Source organism: Metarhizium robertsii, assembly GCF_000187425.2.
Source record: "Metarhizium robertsii ARSEF 23 chromosome Unknown MAA_Scf_2, whole genome shotgun sequence".
In the NCBI taxonomy this organism is placed as follows: Eukaryota; Fungi; Ascomycota; class Sordariomycetes; order Hypocreales; family Clavicipitaceae; genus Metarhizium; species Metarhizium robertsii.
In genome coordinates this window covers 1,870,202-1,891,862 of record NW_011942160.1, presented here as the reverse complement: position 1 = coordinate 1,891,862, position 21,661 = coordinate 1,870,202, and the positions used below count along the sequence as shown (strand labels likewise).

Sequence of the window (21,661 nt, the reverse complement as noted above, 5' to 3'; positions counted from 1 at the left end):
TCGTCTGCTTCACATTTCACAACTTCACCCTTCTGCTTTCCCCAGCAACGGCCAGCCGCCTTGGTCACCGTCGACTCGTCCCGACTCCCGAAGCCCTCGACGAAGCGGCAGACCATGGTTCACCTGTAAACGGCTTCCCGCGAAACCTGGTCCTGTAGCCCAGCCGCTAGCCACCTGCATGGTTCTCATCTAAGCGCTGGTCTGTCTCACTTCGAATCTGGGCCCCATTCCTTCATCTTCTCTCCCTTCCCGCCTTCTTTGGGCTCGACGACAGCGACAAGAGCAAGGGCATACTTTTTGTCCGTCTTGCCCTTTGCCCTTCACCATCGACTTCGATCAATTCCCATTCTTTATCAGCTACAGCCGTCGCGACCACTTTTCGGCTCCTCTCGCTCCTTGGCACTTTGTTGCGGGAGGACCCCACGAGCCAGGCCACGGTCCTCACTCGACCAGCCACGGCCATCCCAGCGAACGTCCATACATTGGATTCAGCAGCGCTGTCCACTGCCGACCGAAACTTGTTCGATTCGAATCGTTCGCGAATCCGCTCCTTCAGACCTCGAGCTCGTTTATTCTGTGCTTCGCCCGCATTCCTTCGACCGATCGCAATCCAACCCTTGTCTCCCGACACATCTTGCAACTGTTGCTACAATCAAAGGGATCTACTGGCCCAGGGAAAACGACAGCTGTGACGAGCCCGTATCTTATTCTCTTTCTCTCTCTAATTTTTTTTTCTTTTTTCTTTTTGCAAGTACCTTGACGCCGCGCAGGAGGTTCAGCGACAGCATTCTGTTGGGAAGGCCAAAACCATGCCTTCCGCCGCGGCCCGACGCTTGTACGAAGATCAAATACCATCCTTCATGTCAGTATTTGATCTTGACGCCGACACGATAGCGGAAGGAGAGACTGTCACGCTGGTTGATACCAAAATGGTCGACATGCCACCCAAGCAATCGGCCTTTGCCGACCCATCACAGCCACCTGCCCTTGGGCAAGGACGACTACCCCCAGATCCGACACACAGGCATCACGACAGCACGTCTACCCAAATGTCAGAATCAACCGAGTCTTCTCCTACAACAACATTATCTACCACCGACTCTTCCCCATTGTCGGATCCTTCACCATCCTCGTCACCGGATTCGCCTATCAACCTGATACCGTTAAATGATTATCCATCCACAACGTTCGGTTGTCGCCCAGCCACGTCACAGAACAACATGCTTTGTATTCCCGAATCCCATGCTTTGGACCGACCTATGACATCCCCGGCTCCTCGGAGGCCGAGGAATATGAAGGGTTTATCTATCCAACCCCCATTAACTCTTTCCACTACCTCCAAGTGTATTGCCACAGAGCCGTCCTCACCTTCATTCATAAAGCCGAAGATCCCTGCCATGAAGCGAAAACCCAGTCAGCTTAGCTTGAAGACGGGTGCTTCAGACTTGGTCAAGAAGACGTCGCTGGAGGTGCCGGCATCTCCGGCAATACCGCCAATTTTGCAACGCCGCGCATTGAAGCATTCTACTTCGTCACCTCATATGTTCGCCGCCATGAAGTCGTCGACGTTCGGCCCTCTTGGGGGAATGACTTTCCCCAAAGTCCTCGAACGGAATGAGTCTGGTCTATCAGAAGTGTTGCGACCTATGAAGCAAAAGTCTGTCATGGACCTGGACGAGTCTATAGTAGAGGAAGACTCTCCAATTAAAACTCAGTTGGCAAATCGCAGCGAGTACGAACCATTCCACGAGACGGCGAATAATGAAGATCAAAAGTCGCCCGGATATCCCAATGGACCCATAGCTATATATGGCGACAACATTTTTTTGTATCTTGAGCCTACTGCTGAAGAAGCCTCCCAGTTTGATGTGGTTATCAATGTGGCTAGGGAGGTTCAAAATCCGTTTCTAGCTGCTGAACGGATGTCTGAGAATGCGCCTACCACGGGGAATGAGAGTCATATCCCGGACACGGCGGCAACAATGGCTAGCTTCGCGACAGCTTTTGAATATCAACCGACAGAAGACTCGACAATTGATACTCCAACAACTCCGAAGGCAAACTCTTGGCATGTCCCAGAGTATATCCATATTCCCTGGGATCATAATACCGATATAGCGCCTGATCTAATGCATCTTTGCGAGACGATTGAAAACCGAAGCAAAAACGGCAAGAAGGTCTTAGTTCATTGCCAGCAAGGGGCCAGTCGTTCTGCAAGTTTGATCATCGCCTACGGCCTATATCAGTCCCCAGAGTTGAGTGTCAATGACGCATACTACGCCGCACAAGCCAAAAGTCGTTGGATTAGTCCGAATATGAAACTCATGTACTCACTGCAAGATTTCTACAAAGAACTTACTAAAAAGAGATCACCATCATCCTCCACTCACAGGCCACGAACCGGACGAAGTCCGACTAAGCATCGACTGACGCTTTCCGCCGATGCCATTGATATCACTTCCAAGGAACCCCACACAGCTCCTCTACCAGGAGAAGAGACGCCTTCAGACGCAATAGATTCCGACTGCCCGACTCGACCCCGGGGCAGCTCAACACCTGGCTCACAGGCGATCTCTCCAGGTCCTGCGTCGGCTCCATTGAGCTACTCGTGGAAAGACCACTGCGAAAAGACGGTTGCTGAGCCAAATCCCTCAATGCCCAACCAACCGTTTGAACCGACTCTGCCATCTTTACAACCCTTGCCAGTTTTACAGACAGGGGAAGTTTTGGCTCCTCCATGTGATGCACCAATCTTTGCGAAGCCAGAGAATCTCCCACAGCGACCTAAGACTGGCTTGGGCCAACCAGAGCCCAGATTTGAGCTTCCAAACCAACCGTCGACGATACTCGGCCTCCGATCCTTTGACTCACCCGGGGCCTTTCCCAGCTTCCCTTTGCGAAAATTCCAAAAGCTCTCTCCGCAAGATCCAATTGACGGCACACGTACAGAACGAACGGTCACGTTGAGCACGCCGTATCCCGACGAGTCGGCATTGCTTTCGCCTAGAGCCGAGACTATGACAACAAACCCACTCCATGACGTACATGAGGTCGCTGGGATGCGATTTGTTGAATCGCCCCCAACGCCCACAGAAAGCTTGTTCTCGCCAAGGGAATCATCTTTCCCAACGGACCCGTTTTCATTTTTTGGCCGCATGATGGGTTTCAATCGGCCGGCACAAGCAGCCGACCCTCGAAGCCCACCTACAAGAGGGGAAGCTCCGATTATTCGCTCCATTGATGAGCTTCTGTAATGAGCTTTTTGATGAGGTTTCATGTGGGAACGACTACCCTCTGCCAAAGCGCATTGCGTATTGGTTGATTCGTTTGACGACGCGACTCTGGATACCACCTCTATTGGTATATATATATATATATATTCATGTATTTGCGCAGCGACATTTTCTTTATGATTGTCATCTGGCCGTTGTATTTTCAACAGCGCTACCAAGCAAATCGGTTTATTCAGCAAAACTGAAGCCGACTCAAAGTATACAATACCCGCCTATCTATCTCCCCACATATGCATTTTTTGGCATCATACCACAGCCCCGGCAAGGATATCTCCCACACAGCATTGCAGGCGTTCTTTTCTTGTGTACAACGGGCTTTTTATGCCTAAGACACATCACCCGTACATAGGCAAATTTCTCACGACAAGGCGCGGAGTCAAGAGACCCGGATTTTGTGCTATCGTTATAAATCTCTAATATCGAGTTAACCCTTCGATCGCTTAATGGGTTATTCTACTTCCTTATTTTAATTGCATGACAACAGACCGGGCGCGGGGACACGGCGCAAGAGTACTTTCTTTGGACATACGCAAGTCCAAGGGACATGAATTGATTTGCCCTGCCTTCTTTCATAATTTCGAAAACGGCGTGGCATTGGTGCCCGCTGCCTACCGATCAGTCGCTTATCCAGTCGTTCTTGGATACAGGTCTGTATCCCATCATTGGGGGTAGCTTATTTACTTTGTTCAGCATGACTAGTGACAAGCAAAGCGAAAAGAGATGGGAGAGGAAACGGTCTTGGCATACACTTTCTGTCGGCTAGGCTTGAGTTTTTGGGATTTTTTTTTTACAGCATTGTGGGTCTGGGAAAGCGGCGGCTTTGGTAGCCTAGAAATAATGAAGAAATGCCAATGTTTTAATATGCCCAAGGGGATTTTCTTGTGACGTGGGCTATATCTTGTAACTTGCTCTTCTCCCACTTGTATGAAGCAATCTATCATCTCTCACAAGCTAATTATCTGCTCATACATATAATGTGTATCGATCCTCTCTGCCTTATCCTAACTGCGCCGTGCGCCAATAAATGCAAGTCTTTTGATGTGTATATATTTACACACTCTTTTTTCGCCCCAGTCTCAGCCCCCCGTATGCCTGTTCCTGTTGTCGAAATTCACCATGAATTGACATGCCTCTAGTATTTGCTAGATTAAGAATCCTTTTTTGCAACGGTCTTCTTCGCAGCCTCCTTTGCCATCTTCTCCTGCCTGGCAATACCTGCTTCTACACCGATTCCACCGAAAACGAGACCAACGCCTAGCCACTGCATGTGAGTGAGGCGGTGACCAAACGCGACGACCGACAGGATCATGGTGAACATTTTGCGGGTGACAGTTACGGTAACAAGTAAGACGGAGGAGAAGGTAGACAAGGTGTAAACTATGGTTTGGAGTTAGCATGGTGTTCCGGGGGGCGTGAGAATTACTGGACGGATGGAGCACTAACAAATGAAGACTTGGCCAATGGCACCACAGGCTGCGAAGCCAAGAACATCTTTCCAGACCGCTGGGTAGCGGCGCATAAAGTCCAAGGCGGCAGGCAATTCGCCTGCGCTACCGGCGACGTCCATGCCGAGCCACTCACCGATACCGGTGGCGACGAGATACGGACTGGCTAGAAGATAGAGGCCTGTGACAAGGGTGCTCATCATGTTGTTGGCGCACATCATCTGAGGACCGCTGTAGGGACGGAAGGTCTGGAAGATGTAATCCTGGGTGCTGTTGGTAAGGCCGTCAAAGAGCAAGTTGATACTCAGGAGAAGAAGACCCCAAACGACGTTGGCCTCTTCTGACTTGGTTGACTTCTTGCTCTTTTTCCCCGAGTGGAGGGTGAAGACGGCAACGCCTGCGGTCACGGCTGCCACGACGAGGTACTTGTAAAGCGGGTATCGCTTGCGGAAGATGGTGATGTGAAGGAACATGACGGGTAGTAGCTTGCAGCTCTTGGCTAATAAGAAGGTGATGTAGTCGATGTGCGCAAGACTGGCATATCCAAAGGGACTGGCCAGACTGCTGGTTATGGCGACGAGCGCAAGAGGCCCAAGAATTCGACGCGATGGGATGATTGGGGGAATGGAAGAACCCTTGGGCGTCGAGAAGAGGAGGTAAATTGAACCGACGGTCGCAGCGAAGAGAGATTGAATGGTGTTGAGAAATACTGGGAAGTGCCATCGCTCCGGAGCGGCCGCCGAACCATGAGGCGTCGTTGTCAGCTTTTCTTGCAAGTAGGCCCATGTTAAGCTATCAAAAGATTTCAGTAAGCATATGAATAATACGAATGCGACTCTGCGTATTTCATGACGACCTACAAAGAGGCATAGATGCCGGCGACAGAGATAAAAAGCTGTACCACACCAGCCTCGGGCTTTGCACTGCTCGAGGCAGGGCCATTGGCGGCTGCTGTGTACCCGTTTGTTACTTGCAACTTATCTCCTCTGCCATCGGTGTCAACCCAAGATGCTGTCTTCTTGTTGAAAAATTCGGACGACGATTCGCGTCTGACGGGGACTTGTTTTGTTCGTGCCATGGTCGGGGTTTTGTAGGCAGGGCGACCGAGAAAATCGGACGAGCGAAGAACATCAAAAGTCAAACAGGGAACAAGGAGAGGCTCTTCTATAATGCGAGCTTCTATAATGTAAACGCAAGGGCAAAACGATGCAAAAAAGCGAGAAAGAAGGAATGAGGTTAGCAGAGAACTGGTCGCGAGCACATGGTCGAGGTAAATGCCAATTTGTCTTCAGCCGATCTGGTTGGGCCGCCGCCAGTCCCCACCTCCTGGGAAAGGCAAAATGCCATGCTGGCTTTATTGACGGCAAGTGACGTTTAGGAAGGACCCTGAGCTGCGCCTGCCGCACACGCAGACGCCGGCGTGGGGCATGGTGACGGCTAAGCTACTTCGACGGGTCCAAGAGGACTTGGCGCGATCTGGGGTCTCGACGCCCATCCGTTTGTGCATTACTTTGCATGGACTAGATGAACTGTGCCCGTACAAAGAACCGCTGGACAAAAATAAAATGGCATTCACAAGACAGCAAAGCACAAATCATGACTAGATATTTCATTTCTTCGCGTTTGGAAGGGTATGACTACATACACTCCTATTCGGGTGTCCCATCACCCCCAAAATACGTATCATCATCAATCATGCTGCGTAGTGTAGAGAAGACTCCCACATCACCGGGACTGTACGGTGACTGATGGGGCCGAGGTGGCGAGCAGGGTGAAGAGGTGTGTTGGGGGTATTTGAGGCAAGCGATATCATAAATCCACCATTACAATAACATGCTTCGTCAATGCCTGCGGCCGAGAAGCAAGAATTCCAGGAGGCTTTTAACAATTGGATTAAGAAAAAAGTCGTGGCATAAAATAAGAAGCGAGGGGTGTTGGAGGGAGATCGACGGTGTTGAGTAGAGACTGAGACCAGGAATGACCACCATTGCGAGGGCATCAAGCGAGACTATTTCCAACCGGAATTATAAGTTTTGGGTCCTCCGCCTTGAATGCAGCGACTTTAGCTTTTGGTAGTCTTCAAGTTTTCATGTCGACGGCGTTTGCCCGGTGGGTGGTGATACCAGGGTGTGAAAGGAGTGCTTCGGCGTCGTATGAGGTGGAACCTTGCGGCCAGAAGATCCCTCAAATGTAAAGAAAGAGGAGCAAAATGGTACGGATAAAGCGGGTAGGTGAGTTGATACAGAATTATTGGTGGACGGCGGGGGAGGTGTTGAGCGCGGCGTCGAATTCGAAAGGAAAAAAGCAGTGTCGTAAGCCCATTTCTCCCCCAAGGGTGGCCGTGCCGTTTTATGAATAAAAGAAATGAGAAAAATGGTCAGGAGAGAAATGAGAAGCACGGCTAACAAAAATATAAGAGTTGCGACTGTTTGGGCCAAGGGTTTTCTTTTCTTTTTTTTCTTTTTCTTCTTTTTTGTGTCCCGTCCCCCCCCAAATACTTTATTGTTGGGCGATTCCAAAGTCACGAGCAGCATGGTATCCCAATCAATACCTGGTTCCTGGTGGGAATCGGGAGCCTTGCGGCAAGCCAGATCTGATTGAGCTTTAGTGGCTTAAGTTCTTCCAAATCCAATTCGGATGTAGCTCATTCACACAAAGTGATACAGAAATAAAAAGCAAAGCGTTGCTCACAGAGCGTAGGGAGGGTAGGACCAGAACTTTACTCCGGCTCCTGTAGCTGGCTTCGGCGCATCTTCTCTGCCTCGAGGTTCTCATACAGCAAGAACAGAGCAGACTCATTGGCCTTGGCAGTACCCATGATGGTGAACATGCGCTCACCCGTCTCATCGTGTGGCGCCTTAACCAAAAATCATCTTGTCAGTTTCGAGTCGCATGGCGAGTTGCACGCACAGCAGGATGCGGGGTAGCTTACCTTGGCAATAGAAATGCGGGCTCCCGACGTCTTACGGATCTCACTGATCTTGCTGCCGGCCCGCCCGATGATGCAGCCAACCATATCTGCGGGGATGCTGATGTTCTGAGTCTGGATCTCCTCGCCATTCTCATCGTGTGTAGGGGGACCGCGGCTGGCTGCGTCGGAATCAGATCGGCGGCTGAATGGTCGAACACCACCATTGCTGAAGTCGGCTCCGTTGCCGGTGCGCATAACCCGAGGACTACCGTAGTCGCTTCGGCCGCCACCGTTGTTGTAGTTGCTTCCCAGGCTACCGGAGCCGGCTTGCGTGCGCACAACGGGGTTGTAGAGGACAGTGCCGGTACCACGCTGCCAGTCGTCGACAAGGCACTTGCAAATCTCCCACACAGCTCGCTGGATGCCGTCGGGAGTGCCCTGGACTTCGACAATTCGTTCCGTGGACTGGGGTAGCATTTCCTTTTGCGCCACCATGCGGACGCCGGACACATCCTGGATATGCTTGATCTTGAGTCCTTGCCTACCGATGATGGTGCCCATTTGGTTGTGAGAGATGAGGAGCTTAATAGCTGTTGAATAAACTGTTAGCTCAAGACTGATTCTTCTAAACGGTTGAGAATTGAAAACATACGGTGCGTGCCGTTGCTCTGGACTATTCCTCCCATACCCATAGCTGGGGCCCCTTCGAGTAGGGCTCTGGCTACAATGGCATAGGCTCTGGAAATAGCATCACATTCACCAGTGATGGTAAGGACACGATCGTGAACCCCCTGAACTACTTTGCTGACGCCGGCTTTGACGCCAGTCTCGTCGCGGAGGTCAGCGACATTCTTGCCTCCCTTGCCAATGATGACACCGGCTTCTTTGGAAGAAACGATGGCTCGTAGAGTGAGCTGGGCCTGGGCGTATTCCTCGTCCGTCTTAGGGGCGGGCTCGCCGTCTGGACCAAGTCTTTCCTCCATCTTCAGTTGATCCAGGTGGTCGACAAGATCATTGCCATTGGCAGACAAAACATCCTGGGGGGCAGACATGTTGAATGAGGGATTCGGTGATGGCAGTGGAGCAAATTGGGTGAGGATGGGAAGAGGGCGGGAGGGTTTGTTGAGATGAAGAGGTCGTGCCTGTGACGGCTGATGGGGAACTCGACAGAGGATCGGCTGGCTTGGCGGAATCTGTTTCGTAGCCTGGTTAGTTCTTTCCGTTTCTTGCAATGACTGAGTAGTAAGGAGGCAACGTGACTGAGTTCAACTGTCGATCGCCTACTGAAGCTGCGCGCACGTGGTCACGGTTCAACATCTGAACTTGGGCAAGTAGATGGGACGCGCAGCTGCAGCAGGACCAGGTGGACAAAACAAAGTGCGGCGCGCAATCACCGCACGAGTAGAAGAACAGAAGAAACGTCCAACATGGAAGAGGGCCTGGATGGCAGGCAGAATGGACAATGAGAAGGGAGCGCAACAGACCTGATGCTCGAGGATTGGCGGGGCGCGTGACAGGCGGTTCGACTATGGTTGAGACGGGAGTCGTGCTGTTTTTTTCCTTCCCTGTGAGTTGGGCGGGACGCAGCGGGGTTGAAGGGTTCAAGAGTCGACGGGTTGAAGGGTTGACGGGGTTGGCGGCGAGGAGTGCGGAAGCGGAAAATGAGAGGAAATGGGGGGAGAGGATCAAGAAACGGAGGGTGAAGTCGAAAGGGAAGAGTTGAGATGAGGATTTGGGGCGGAGAGGTGGTGTAAGTTACGAGGGGAGGAGGATGGAGGTTGCGGATGGGAGGAGAGAATAGGATGGGATGGGATCAAAGAGATGGGAGCGGATGGAAGTTTGGATCAACGTCCAGGTTGGGGAAGAGGTGAAGTGCAGAGGGGTGCAGAAGTGCAGAGTGGAGCGCTGCAGCTGGGGGACTACTGCTACTGGACATTGGAGGAAGCAGCCAGGCTACAAGTGGAAGCGAGAGAGACTGGAGGCTCTGACTGCCAGGCAGCGTCAATGTTCAGTGCCCCAGGCTGCGGTGGGAGTGGCCAGGCCACTAATCATTAGTGGTTCCTGAGCACCAGACCGCCTGGCACATTCGATATTCAATATTGACGAGGCAGTCTGTTTGCGGCTGCTACCAACCATGCGTGGAACGCAGCTTTGTCTTGCCCTTGACAGCACACCCGAGTCCCGCCCAGTGGGACGCAACCAGCTTGCTCAAGTATACAACTCGGTACATGTAGGTAGTACCTGCCTTGGGAGGTATGTACGCAAGTAAACACACCGGATGAAAGTTATCGATTGGACCAGGACCTTGGCAGGCAAGCAATTCGGAAACCTACCAAGTACCTAGGTACTTAAGTACTACCAGACCTGTTAGTAGTACCAGTTGACCTCTTAGTAGTATGTACTTAAGTACCGAGACTGGTAGGCCCGCCTGGCTCTCGATGTATTATATATAATCAAGCACCCAACACATTCAAGGACATGGAAACATGCAGCTCCAGTGTCGCACACTGCCCGATGAGAAAGGGCACAAACTACATGTATTGTCCTGGCAAACATTTCTTGGGCAGTACTTACTTAAGTAAGTACTGGGCAGTGCTCTGTGCGGTAGCCATGCCAGGCCTGAAATCTGCACAAGCACCTCGTCCTTCGATACCAGACACTTTAATGTTGCCATCAACATGTTAATGGCCAGCCAATTTTGTTTCTCCCCCATCCCGGCCTAGCCCACCATCTATCTGCCAGTTCCATGCATGCAGGTTCAGAGGCTTATACTCCATGTCCACAAGAAGCACGCCGATGCAGCAAACTACTCCGTACTGCCGCCACCAGTTTCTCCGTGTGCCGTAACAAGGACTCTATGGGTGCGCTGGGGGGGCATTGGCCGCGTCTTGTGCTACCCAACTGCTTCATCTTGTCCGCCTTGGGCGCTCGCTTGCTTCACTGACACTCACTGCACTGCGCCCCTTCGAACCTTCACCCTGCATAAGCTGGAAAGTGGACAACAGGACACGCCCTGCTCGGTTCGAACGTTGATGCCTGTACGGGGTATTGGCTGATCGAATCAATTGGCTGTGAAACAAGACAGCCACCTACGAGTGTCTGCAGATAACATGACAAGCTACGAGAACGCCAGTAAGAAGAGAAGGAAGGAAGGAAAGAAAGAAAAGAAAAGGGCCGAAACAAAGCACAGGGTATATTTCGAGGCGTATACGTTTTTGAACCAATCAACCAAGTACACCGCATTATGCAGCTGCTTGAGAAAACCTCCACATGAGAAACACCAACAAACAGAGGGGAGAGCTTTCTCCATCTCGTCTAAGCTTTAAAAGAAAAGGCGTTGTCCGTCATTCCCCCAAATTATGCTTTCCATATCATGCCCAGGTATTTGATCTCCTCACGTGTCCAGCGGACATAGCCAACAGCCTGACTTGATAAACTCAGTGGAGCTCTTGCGGCGCATCCAAATCCACAGCCTCAACCATGCTTCTCTGGACTTGGCTCCTGCCCACTAGCTCGTGGAAAAACTTGGAAGCTTCTTCACTTTCGTGTCGGACTTTGTCGGCCTCATCCCGTTTGTTGCCTAGGTCCTTGACGCTTTGATCGAGGCCGACGCGGAGACTGTCAGCTGGGAAGCGCAGGACCTTGCGGACTGATGAGGAAATTCGTGATGAGTTGGCATGGATGTAGTCTAGTTCAGCCAGCTGCGAAGAAATCTTGGTGGCGAGTCTGGGGGGTAGGGAGTTGGGGATCTGCTGTAAAACGTAGGCAACCCCGGCGATCGCTGTCTCAATGTTAGCTAGGCGCCGTGGAGCGTGAGTATTTTGATTCTAGTTCACTTACCAGCAATGACAATTCCAGGAACGATCAATTGACGGAGATTCTCATTGCTCAACACCCGAGTCGTCAACATGGCATGATCCATCCAGTTACTCATGCCAAGCATTCGAGGCACGACAGCGCCCGCCACCGTCAAGGCCATGCCAGTACCTGCAAACTTCTCCTGGCGCTGCAACAGAGTCGACCAGTCCACAAAGTCCCAAAGCTCAGTTGGAATATGAACCTGTCGTGCAAGAGCATCACGCTTTCTCCGGAACATGACGTCTGGTCGAAACTGTAGGTTCTGGAACTCGTCCCCAACATGTAGCAGGCCCAGTTGTTTAATAGTATTTACGCCTTGGACGCTCTTTTCTCTGCCGTATTCTTCGCAGCGCGTGACAGCGTCTGTGATGTGCGAGAGCATGGCCTCTTTAATATCGTCGGCATACTGGAAGGCGCCAAAGACGCCGGGGTATGGCACGTCGTAGTTGGTCCTGCCGGCCTGAGTGATGGCGGTATTAAGCTCAGAACGGCTGTGATCGTAGACGTCTTGACAAGTCTCCTCGATGTTTCGATCTATTTGCTCGCTTACTTCGGACCTGGCCTTTCGACTTGATGCGAGTTGTGGCTCAATTTCCCTGAGTTCAGCAGAGACTCTGTCAATCTCTGACTGGGCAACTTCTTCGTTAACCTGAGCCAAACTGTGTATATCATTGAGGATGTTCAATAGATATGTTCTCGCAGGGGCAAGCTTGGACCTCGCCCTCTTTTCGAGAACGAAGCGACGCAATGATGCTTCCAGAGCCTCAAAGTCTCGAATCTTGTCCAAATCTTTGCCCTTGCCCTTTGCTCCATCGTCGCCTGGATCATCGCCTCCACCTCCACCGCTGGAACTGCCGCTTCCGTTGCCACCAGGACCTCCTGGCGGTGCTGGTCCGGCTGGAATAGCATTGCTTGATACAAAGTGAACAAGGTCTGATGATTCCTTACGAGTATCTGGGCTCAGTCCAGAAACTTGATCCAAAATAAGCTTCTGGCATCGCTCCTTGTCTCTGATGGTGTCGTAGCCATTGACGACAATGAACAAGTAGGCCTTCTCAGCGGCGGCTGCGTATATAAACTCCTTGGCAGACTGTGTGAAATGATTTGCTGCTGAGACAACGAACACAACGACATCAATTTCCTCCTGTCTGGCGAAAATGGCGGTAGTCTTGGTAGTATCTGAGTTGAGACCTGGTGCGTCGATAAGTGCAATGTCGACTACGCCATTGTTGAGTAGTGACTCGTCCACTGTCCGAATATCCTTCACGTATACCTTGCACTGAGTATACGTTTCGTTATCCGTAACAATTTTTTCCAGCTCGGTCAAAGCATAAACGTCGTAGGTTGTTTCGTCATGCCTGCTATAGGTGCAATCCTTGTGCACGGCGTGCACTTCCTCAATTCCCGCATTTTCCCTGGCGTCTAGGACTTCGCAAAAGATGGCTGTGCATGGTTGTTGGTCCTCTGGCAGAACTTTGCGTCGCAACAGAGCGTTGCAAAAAGTCGACTTTCCAGCATTCAAGTCACCCGTGATGAGGACCTTGCTGGAAGTATCTTCGATGCGCTCGCGGAGGGATAATAGATGCCTTATGCTCGAGCTAATTTTGCCGTCCAGAAGAGCTGCAATAGAGTTCTTCTCTAAAGAGTGCACAAGCTCGGCTTGATGCAGGGCTCCTAATTTCAGATCCAATTTCAAAATAGATAATTCCTGCGCAATTTGGGGAGAAACTAGCCTCGGCTCTGGCGCCGGTCGGTTCTTGGCGGCGCGGCTCGACTCAGCGGTTGAAGCATCGACGGAAGTCAGAGATCGCCTTAACAACGGAGGCTGGGCGGTTGTTGACGAAGAGCTGGCAGCGTCTCCTGAAACTGAGTACGTGCGTCCCATTCCGGGCCTTTCTGAGCTCGTCGCGTCCGCAGGCCGGATGGTCGGGTAATGGGCTGGCCACTCAGTGTTCATCTGTTGAAGACTCTGTAACAAATCCAGGACCTTGTTGATCGACCTGCCTAGTATCGCGCGTTGGCGGTAGTACCACATCTGATGACCTGCACTTGCTCTGCCCCGAGGATGCTGACTTGAGTCGGAGGTCGAGTTTGTCGCCGATGTCATGGCTATGTGGTGATCTTCGCCAGCCATGCTTCCTCCATATCCAGAATCGACATCCAGCATATTCTGCAACCGTGCGGCGTGCTCCGATGTCGATCCGCTGCCAACCGTCATGTAATGAGGTCGACTCGATGATGAGGGACTCGAGTTCTTTGGCGCGTCGGGATCGGGATCGGAGCGCAGCGGCCCCTTTCCCTTGCCGGTGAAATAATCCTGGCTCATGTCAAAATAATTCAAGCGACCGGCATGGTCGAGTAGGGTGACGAAATGGTGATCGATGTTGGCAGCGTGGTGGTTGTAGGGTCAGGAATTATTTCGGCGCGAGAGGGTGGGCATCCTGGCTGTTGAGTTGGCATGATTTTATCCAAGAAGTCCGGCAATTTCGGGGGAGGCACGGTGGAACCTAGGTACCTAGTACATACCCAATACACACGTTCTTTAGCGGACAGCGAGTCTGGTGACAAAGGCTGGTGCCTGAAGGCGCCTCCAAGCAGCTGTAGAGAGGCGCGGGGTCGGGGGAGCCCCGGTATTGATGAGCCATAGATAAAGCACTGTAAGTAGCGTCAAGGTGGGTAAATGCGGAATACTCAAAAGCATCAGGTACCTAGTACCTACTAGGTAGCTGACACCAGGCGGGACGTCGTCATCGTGCATGCCAGGTCGGGTGCTTTTTATTATTATGGCTGGACTACCGCCTCGCTCAACGACCTCGGCGGCCTTCAACTTTGTCCGTCTCATGGCTCCGGAATATGTCAATTCTCCAGAGGTTTCAAGGCAAACAAATTACCTCATTGACGTAGCGCTGAGAGTCCTCTGCCATCATTTCATTCTTGACAGCCAGCGTGACCTACGTGCTACTACTTGTCGATCAATAGACGGAGACGGGTAAGAGGATGAAGGGTTCTGTGCTCATATTATCATTGTACTGCCGCTGTTATATACAGTAATATGCTCATATACTCTTGCGACCTTCCCAAAAGACATTGTAACTTTATTCATGATGGTACACCATCTCGTTCATCGCTGCCGCAATAGTTGCTCGTGCTCTATCCAAAAATTCTTGCAAGCCCTGTGGCCCCAATGATCTACCCACCATTCCCCGAAGCTGTCTTCAACATCCAAGTCAACCTTTGCAACCCTCTCTTCTCTCTTGAGCCCACAGATAATACACGGCTTAGGCGCGGTCGGGACCATCTTTGCCGTCTGAATTCGTGGGGTTTCTGTAAGCTCTGGCACTTGAATCTTGGCCTTGCCAGCAGAGTTAGCCGTTGCCACGGCAGACCGTAGCCTCCCTATATGCTCCCGCCATGCCGCAACCACGTCAGCAGCTTCACGGTCCTCTCGTGCAGATTGTTGTTTATCCACACCTGCCAACTTCATGCCCTTGCTTCCAGCTGCTGAAATTGACATGCTCTTGGCCAGGATTTTGTCTCGGTGCCATCGGTGCTTGCGTCCTGCGATCACTCGCGCAGCCGTCGACGCTAGTAGGACGTATCCTTGAAGGAATTGGATAGTCTTGGGATTCGAGAGAACCTGTTGCTTGACAGATGGACTTTGCCCGGTAACGGACTTGAACAAAGAATTTCCAGTATTAAAGAGCTCTGGGAATGCCGAAAGTAGGATCGAGGGAGGAGGAACATTCGTTGGTGGCGGGCTGCTGTCATCTACCATGGCCTTTGTGGCTTTGCTACCGTCACCAGCATCCCACAGCCACTTGTGTGTCTCTGCAGTTTCCTGACTAGAATCGTTGTCTCCATTGTCCGCGGAGAAATCATCCCAAGCTCCCCATTCGTCATCGTTTGCCGTCGCTTTTGCTGGGGACACCTTCTTCGTCACCGGCGTCATTTTTGTGGATGGCATTAGAATGGAACTAGGATTCGCTTTATGTGTTGACGTATGGGTTGTCTTCTTGACATTACGTTCAACAAAAGGAGGCTGGGTTTGGTTCGCCAGTGATTGCAGGGGTTGGAGTTTACTTGAAGACGTGGCTCCAAAACTTGACGCTGCGGCAGCCGGGCTTGACTCTTCCTTGGCCACTCTCGGTTTTGCTTCCTTGTGCAAAGGGGTTATTGGAGAATCATCAAGCCCCAGGAGATCAAGAGATGGTGTAAGTTGTGGAATGGTAGCCGGTACGGGCTTTGAACGGGGTGTTGACTCGACGGCCTCAAATTCACCAAACTCGTCGAAATCATCATGTTCTTCTCCGCCGCCTTGCAGTTCAAAATCGTCCACATCAAACAGCACATTTGGATCGTGATGCGTCGTCTTCATCTGTACTCTATCCCTTGGTTCTGCTAGAGACCAAGAAAGCTGTGGAACGTGATCTACCCGACCACCGAGTGAACCAAAATCTTCAAAGCCGCCGCCGATTAAGCCATCAGCCGGAGTGTGTGTTGCTGCTGCAGCATTGTAGCTTATGTCATGCGGGATAGACTGAGAGGCAGAATAAGAGCCCCAACTGCTGTTGCTCGAAACCAGAGGTCGTGTGTTTACTTGAGGCGTTTGTGCTACTTCAAAGTCCCCCCATCCATCGTCATCATCTGGCTGTTGCAGAACCACGGTTGATGATTGAGAAACGTGTGAGGGTTGGTCCCAAGCATCCATGTTGTTTGGCATAGTACTTTGAAACGGCGTCGATTGTGATGCTTGTGAATGCACCGGCACTGCATTGTTTCTGCTGGATACATGGAAGGGATCTTGTATGAGGACATGGCTCTGTATCTGCTGTTGCTGCTGTGGTGGCTGTCCAAAAAGCCTGTCCGATTGCGACGTAGGCGGCGTCGAAGTTGAAGGATTACTGAACTCGGCAAAGAGATCTGCCGACATATTTACAAGCTTATGCGGAATACCATGCTTATGCCGCGACAATGAGTTGAACGCTGTTGATATTACTGCGAAGTGGAGGAGTGACGAGCGATTGGAGTCGAGACTTGACATCAATACGCCATGTCGTCTGTGCTGGTTGATATGGTCTGGTCTGGTGGGGCAGCAGCAGGCTCCATGTTCAAAGACAGCAGCACCAGACTGTGCTCGACCTGAGCTGCCAGGGCATTGCAGATGCTGCATGTCGGTGGCAACTTATTACCAGCACTGACCATTGGCAGTGCCAGACCAGTCATGACATGCACATGGCCACCTGGAACCACAACGCCAATATTACAGCCCACCTCCTGCCTCTCTCTCGTCATCGTCGCCTCAACCGCAAAAGCCGTCTGTCCACGAATCCTCCCGGCCAGAAGGTTGCTGCATGAGACAGGCAGCTTGCCATTTGCTTCCGGTGAACCCGGGAACATCCATGTCCAGCCATTATGAGATCCGTCCAAGAGACTCGGTAAGACAGCAAGGCGCCCAGAGGAGCGGGGTGAGCTGACAGACATGACCTCATTAGATTGAGATGGCAGACAACACAGACTCATAGCACGAGCCTGGAAGATTTACAACGGGCTGTTAAATACAATGGCTCGTCCAGCCCTTGTTTGTCGGGCTGTCGGTCCGTATGCTGGAAGGTACTTGACAGTTTTTGAGCCATCATCACATCACACCATCACCTTGGGCGACTTGCATCGCAGATGAGCTGATCCATGCCTTTGACCAGACCTTCCTGCTGTCGACTAAGGGACGCATCACGAGCTGGGCGGACGTCTTGGAAGAAGGCAGAAAAGACTACCAAGAGCGCAGAGACCATTTTCTCAAGTTTATTCGGCATCCCGAAGCCCTCACCGAGCTCACCGTCGATCCGCTTGCTGATGATCCCGATGTTAGTAATTGCTCGCCCATCTTGTCTGATGCTATACTCGCATGCCTACTTACCAGACCTAGTCACCTTGGAATACAGTACGACAGGATGAGATAATCCGGACAGAGATTCAGCAAGATGTCCAGCGGCTCCCTGACGAGGTCAATTATCATGAAGACGCCGTACAAGGCATGATTCTGGACATCTTGTTCATCTACTGCAAGGTCAACCCCGACAGAGGTGGATATCGCCAAGGCATGCACGAGCTTCTTGCACCAATAGTGTATGCCCTTGAACAAGATTCAATCGACTCAGAGGCTTCTGGTAACGATGCGCGTCTTGATGCAAAAATGCTGCACGTACTGGACTCTGCCTTTATAGAGCACGACGCTTACATCCTGTTTTCAAAGCTCATGGAGCAGGCGCAGTCATTCTATGAGGTTGCAAATGGAAGCACGCCATCAAATCACGATAGCCAACCAGTGATTATGCAAGAGCAGCTTTCCGCTATTGTGGAGCGAAGCAGGTTCATCCATGAGATTTGTCTGCAGAAAGTTGATCCGGAACTCGCAGCTCATCTCACAAATATAGAGATCCTGCCCCAGATCTTCCTGATGTGAGTGGAAGCACTTTCTGTATGACTTCAACGGCTTTCTGGTTAACCTGCATTCCTGCAGCCGATGGATACGACTCTTATTCAGTCGCGAATTCCCATTCAGCCAGCTTCTTGTGTTGTGGGATACTATATTTGCAGTGGATCCCTCACTTGAGCTGATAGACCTGATCTGTGTTGCTATGCTGGTCCGGATTCGTTGGCAGTGTACGTCATCCCGGGATTGCGGCTATTCAATGACTGATGTGTAAAATGCAGTGTTGGCAGCCGATTATTCTGTCTGTCTACAACTTCTTCTAAAGTATCCTCCCCCAGAACAACCCCATGGGCCACACACATTTGTCGACGACGCTGTGTATCTACGAGACCATTTAGACTTTACGGGTGGATCAAGTCTGATCATGAAATATACCGGAAGGATTCCTGAGAACCCCAATGACATCAAACCGATCCAACCAAGCAGAGGTGCGGAGTCTGAAGACAACTCCGTTCGTCAACTGGGCGGTCGGCCACCTATATCACCCTCTAGGCTTACCCAGCAACCGCCCAGCATGGAAGCCTTCTTCCAAGGAGCCGCTAGAGGCGCCAACCGTGTCTTGGAAAGGAGTGAAAAACTGGGCATCAATCAAGCAGTCCGTGATGCCATGGGAGAAATCAGACGCAATGTGCAAAGCTTTAATGAAGCCCGGCAAGCACAAAGGTCTCCAAGACATATTCTCAGTGATGAAGGCGCTTCCAAGGCATTGGCAGCCATGGAAAGACGCAACAAAGAGCTGGCTGGTCTGCTGAACGATACAGTTACGAACCTCAAGACGATATCCCTGTCGGGGTTTGAGGATGAAGCTAAGAGCCTGGAACTCATCGAGGTGGCGGCCGCCAAGATCCAGTTTGTGCAGATCTACCTGGAAGATTCTACCATGGATGTCCCCGTCTTCTCAACACCAAAGAACAAATTGGTATCGTCGCCAGAGGGAAAAGAAAAGGTGGTCGAGGAGGCCACAGAGACCAAGGCGACAACAGCAAACCAATTATTACACGTGGCGCCGGCAACTAGCTCTGACGCGCCAGCGCCGGACGTTTTAAAACTCGAAATAAACGAAGAGAAGCACAGTTCTGAGAAAGACGCCGCAGATCCGGAAAAAATGGTTGCAAGTCAGGACGACCAACCCGGAGAAGCGCCGCCCTCCGACCCCCTGGGAAACAACACGGTCGAGGTCCGGCCCGCCCCGGTCCCAACCCGCTCGACGCTTGCCCAATCATCCTTCTCCTGGATGCTGGAACCAGACGAAACGACTCCCTCTCGCGCCCCGGCAGCAAGCAAGTCCCCGCCTTCGCAGCATGGTAAGAGGCATTCGAATAATCTGAGCCGAGAAAGGAATGCATTTCTGTTCGGCGAGATGACTGCCGAAGCCACCGACGGGAGCGCGCCCCCGAAAACAGATGACATATTTGGAATGGAGCCCATTGCGAAGCCCAAGGGCAAGACGCAAGGCTTGTTTCATGATAAATGAGGAAGCTGTGCTGTTTCTGACTAGATGTTTGATGAATGTATAATATCATACACGACGTTTTTATGTACAACCAACACGCTGCGCTATGCACAAATTACCTATATATCCAGTGCCACAATGCAACTTTCACTACTCGTTTCCCCTAACTGACTACAGAAACAAATAAATCCAAACTTCATCACTCATTGACTGACCCCGCGTCTAAGTAAGTAAGTACGCCTTTTTCCAAGCTCCTCTTCCGCACTCAAAACGTAACGACAAATGCCGCCGGCCAAACACCGACGTCGGCGGTAGCTCCCTAATAAAGTCGAAGCTTCACGAATGGGATCCTCAATCTTCCGCGCCTGGTCGCCGTCGGGTAGGCGCGCCACAAGCTGGCTACAGAGGGTTTGCTGCATTACGGCTGAGGAGATACTGATGGCGATGCCGGAGACGAGCGAGCGGATGAGGTAAGAGCACGCTACTACGACGGCGGTATCTTTTGAGTTCGAGTTGGCAAGGAGGTTGGTAAGAATCGTCTTTATCCCTGCAACCGTCAGCCACACAATGTCACAATGAAGACAGACAAGACGGGAAAAAAGAACGTTAAAGAAAATCTACCACACCCTCCGCCGAGACCGTTCATCATATTACCAATTGTCTCGCCGACAGAGCTCCTGGGCCACACGGAGAGGGGGATGGGCAACAAAATGAGCACAATGAAGCCGAATTAGCTCGCTGCATCGAAGAAATTGCCCAAGTGCCCCGCGAACAGGGTCGGGTGGAAGATGATGTGTGCCGGGGCAGAAGGGTGCGAAGCGACCCTGTCCTCGATGAGTGAGGGACAAGGGGATAACGGTGTTGGGCTTGGACCGGCCGATGTTGAAACCCAAGTCGAGACCCAGTGAGGAGAGAAATGACGGCCAACGCGAGGATGAAAGCGTCGAGGAAGTCGATGCGTCGGGATTTGATGAGCCAGCGCTTGGATCAACACCGCGGTCCTAGAATATTAAGACATGGGCCGAGGAAATCTTGCACCGATACAACAAACATTACAGGCTCCAAGAAGCGCAGTCCTTTGCGACCCATGCTGGGCTCCCTTCCCACGGGCATGAATGAAGAGGAAGGACACCAAAATGTACAAAGTTTCGACAACAATAAACCTGGTCATTCTTCCGTCGTCGGCTCTCCATGCTCCGTGTGTGCAGCACCGGCTATGATACACTCACTGATTCTCCAACAAAGCGCCATTTGGACAATGGCATTCTCTGCCACCACCAGTTCCGTTGCATGTTGGATAATGGACATTTGAATTGGCCAGTGTGAATTCGTGGGTATCGTACCTTTCTTAGCTCCATTAGTGACAATCAGACAGAGGCTTCATGTGCTGGTTTATCAAGGTGTTGGCGTGAATTCGGTGGCGGTAGCTTGGTTGTTCTGGTAGGGATAACATGGTATCCCTCGGTATTAAAAGACACCTATATATACATCACATTCGATACTTGGATACTGTAACATATCAGAACACGGCATACCTCTGACCTATACAGGCAACCTCCCAGGGCCTGGAATTGGTCTGTAGCCACGATGCCTCATGAAGGCGTAATTCTATATGCAAGCAACTCCCAAGGGAATCCGCCATTGCCGAACCCCCAAGCTAACTTATTGGAATTGGTACTTGATGACCAATTTGATTATCGACAAGTTCCCTGCAATGGCGGGGGTGCAGAGCAGATTGGCATTGCGAGAACTTGACGTGTTCCCTGCGCATGAACCTGACAAATATGCGTTTGCCTAGCAGCAGGTCTCAAACTTAATGAATAGACAAGGCAAGGCAATGACCCCATAAAAGGGCAGGGAGAGAGATTTTTACAATGGTATACTACATACTACATAATTCATCAACATGCTGAAACCGAATCGGAATCATGTTTTACTGTAATCGGCGACTCGGACTCGGTTGGAAATAATCTTGCACGCACCGTATGAGCACGTAGACAGCTGCATTATGTTGCCGTTGTCTATTACCGTACAGCACCTCCCTTTCTATTGTGTAATTAGGAGTTGCGGCCTGGTCTGGCCTCAGTGCCCTTGCTTGAAGAAGGGTTGGCCTTTCCCATGCGCAGATCCTGCGCACACGTAATTCGACTGAGAAAACTTTGATGAATGTGTAGAAATGCGGCAAAAAAGGGCTATAATCAGATGACAAGA

At 51.3% G+C, this 21,661-nt stretch overlaps 7 protein-coding genes across 7 annotated transcripts; 2 read left to right on the top strand and 5 right to left on the bottom strand.

The window, feature by feature from the left end:
- Nucleotides 1-809: 809 nt before the first annotated feature.
- MAA_05846 (dual specificity phosphatase) lies at nt 810-3,254 on the top strand (the record flags this gene model as incomplete). The annotated part of the gene is made up of 1 exon (XM_007823844.1): nt 810-3,254. The coding sequence occupies one exon, from the start codon at nt 810-812 to the stop codon at nt 3,252-3,254; it is 2,445 nt and encodes an 814-aa protein (XP_007822035.1).
- Nucleotides 3,255-4,440: 1,186 nt separating this feature from the next.
- On the bottom strand, nt 4,441-5,816 carry MAA_05847 (solute carrier family 35 member B1 protein; the record flags this gene model as incomplete). The annotated part of the gene is made up of 3 exons (XM_007823845.1): nt 4,441-4,670; nt 4,737-5,530; nt 5,599-5,816. The coding sequence occupies 3 exons, from the start codon at nt 5,814-5,816 to the stop codon at nt 4,441-4,443; spliced, it is 1,242 nt and encodes a 413-aa protein (XP_007822036.1).
- Nucleotides 5,817-7,457: 1,641 nt separating this feature from the next.
- MAA_05848 (hnRNP K like protein) lies at nt 7,458-8,701 on the bottom strand (the record flags this gene model as incomplete). Its single annotated transcript, XM_007823846.1, has 3 exons — nt 7,458-7,595; nt 7,671-8,239; nt 8,302-8,701. 3 exons carry the CDS (start codon nt 8,699-8,701, stop codon nt 7,458-7,460), a joined length of 1,107 nt encoding a protein of 368 aa, XP_007822037.1.
- Nucleotides 8,702-11,086: 2,385 nt separating this feature from the next.
- MAA_05849 (Dynamin, GTPase domain protein) lies at nt 11,087-13,833 on the bottom strand (the record flags this gene model as incomplete). Its single annotated transcript, XM_007823847.1, has 2 exons — nt 11,087-11,430; nt 11,490-13,833. The coding sequence occupies 2 exons, from the start codon at nt 13,831-13,833 to the stop codon at nt 11,087-11,089; spliced, it is 2,688 nt and encodes an 895-aa protein (XP_007822038.1).
- A 795-nt stretch (nt 13,834-14,628) lies between these two features.
- Nucleotides 14,629-16,437, bottom strand: MAA_05850 (serine/threonine-protein kinase ppk6; the record flags this gene model as incomplete). Its single annotated transcript, XM_007823848.2, has 1 exon — nt 14,629-16,437. The coding sequence occupies one exon, from the start codon at nt 16,435-16,437 to the stop codon at nt 14,629-14,631; it is 1,809 nt and encodes a 602-aa protein (XP_007822039.2).
- A 110-nt stretch (nt 16,438-16,547) lies between these two features.
- Nucleotides 16,548-16,799, bottom strand: MAA_10810 (uncharacterized protein; the record flags this gene model as incomplete). The annotated part of the gene is made up of 1 exon (XM_011412729.1): nt 16,548-16,799. One exon carries the CDS (start codon nt 16,797-16,799, stop codon nt 16,548-16,550), a length of 252 nt encoding a protein of 83 aa, XP_011411031.1.
- A 268-nt stretch (nt 16,800-17,067) lies between these two features.
- On the top strand, nt 17,068-19,471 carry MAA_05851 (RasGAP protein; the record flags this gene model as incomplete). The annotated part of the gene is made up of 5 exons (XM_007823849.1): nt 17,068-17,101; nt 17,181-17,368; nt 17,431-17,963; nt 18,025-18,167; nt 18,219-19,471. 5 exons carry the CDS (start codon nt 17,068-17,070, stop codon nt 19,469-19,471), a joined length of 2,151 nt encoding a protein of 716 aa, XP_007822040.1.
- Between the last annotated feature and the right edge of the window lie 2,190 nt (nt 19,472-21,661).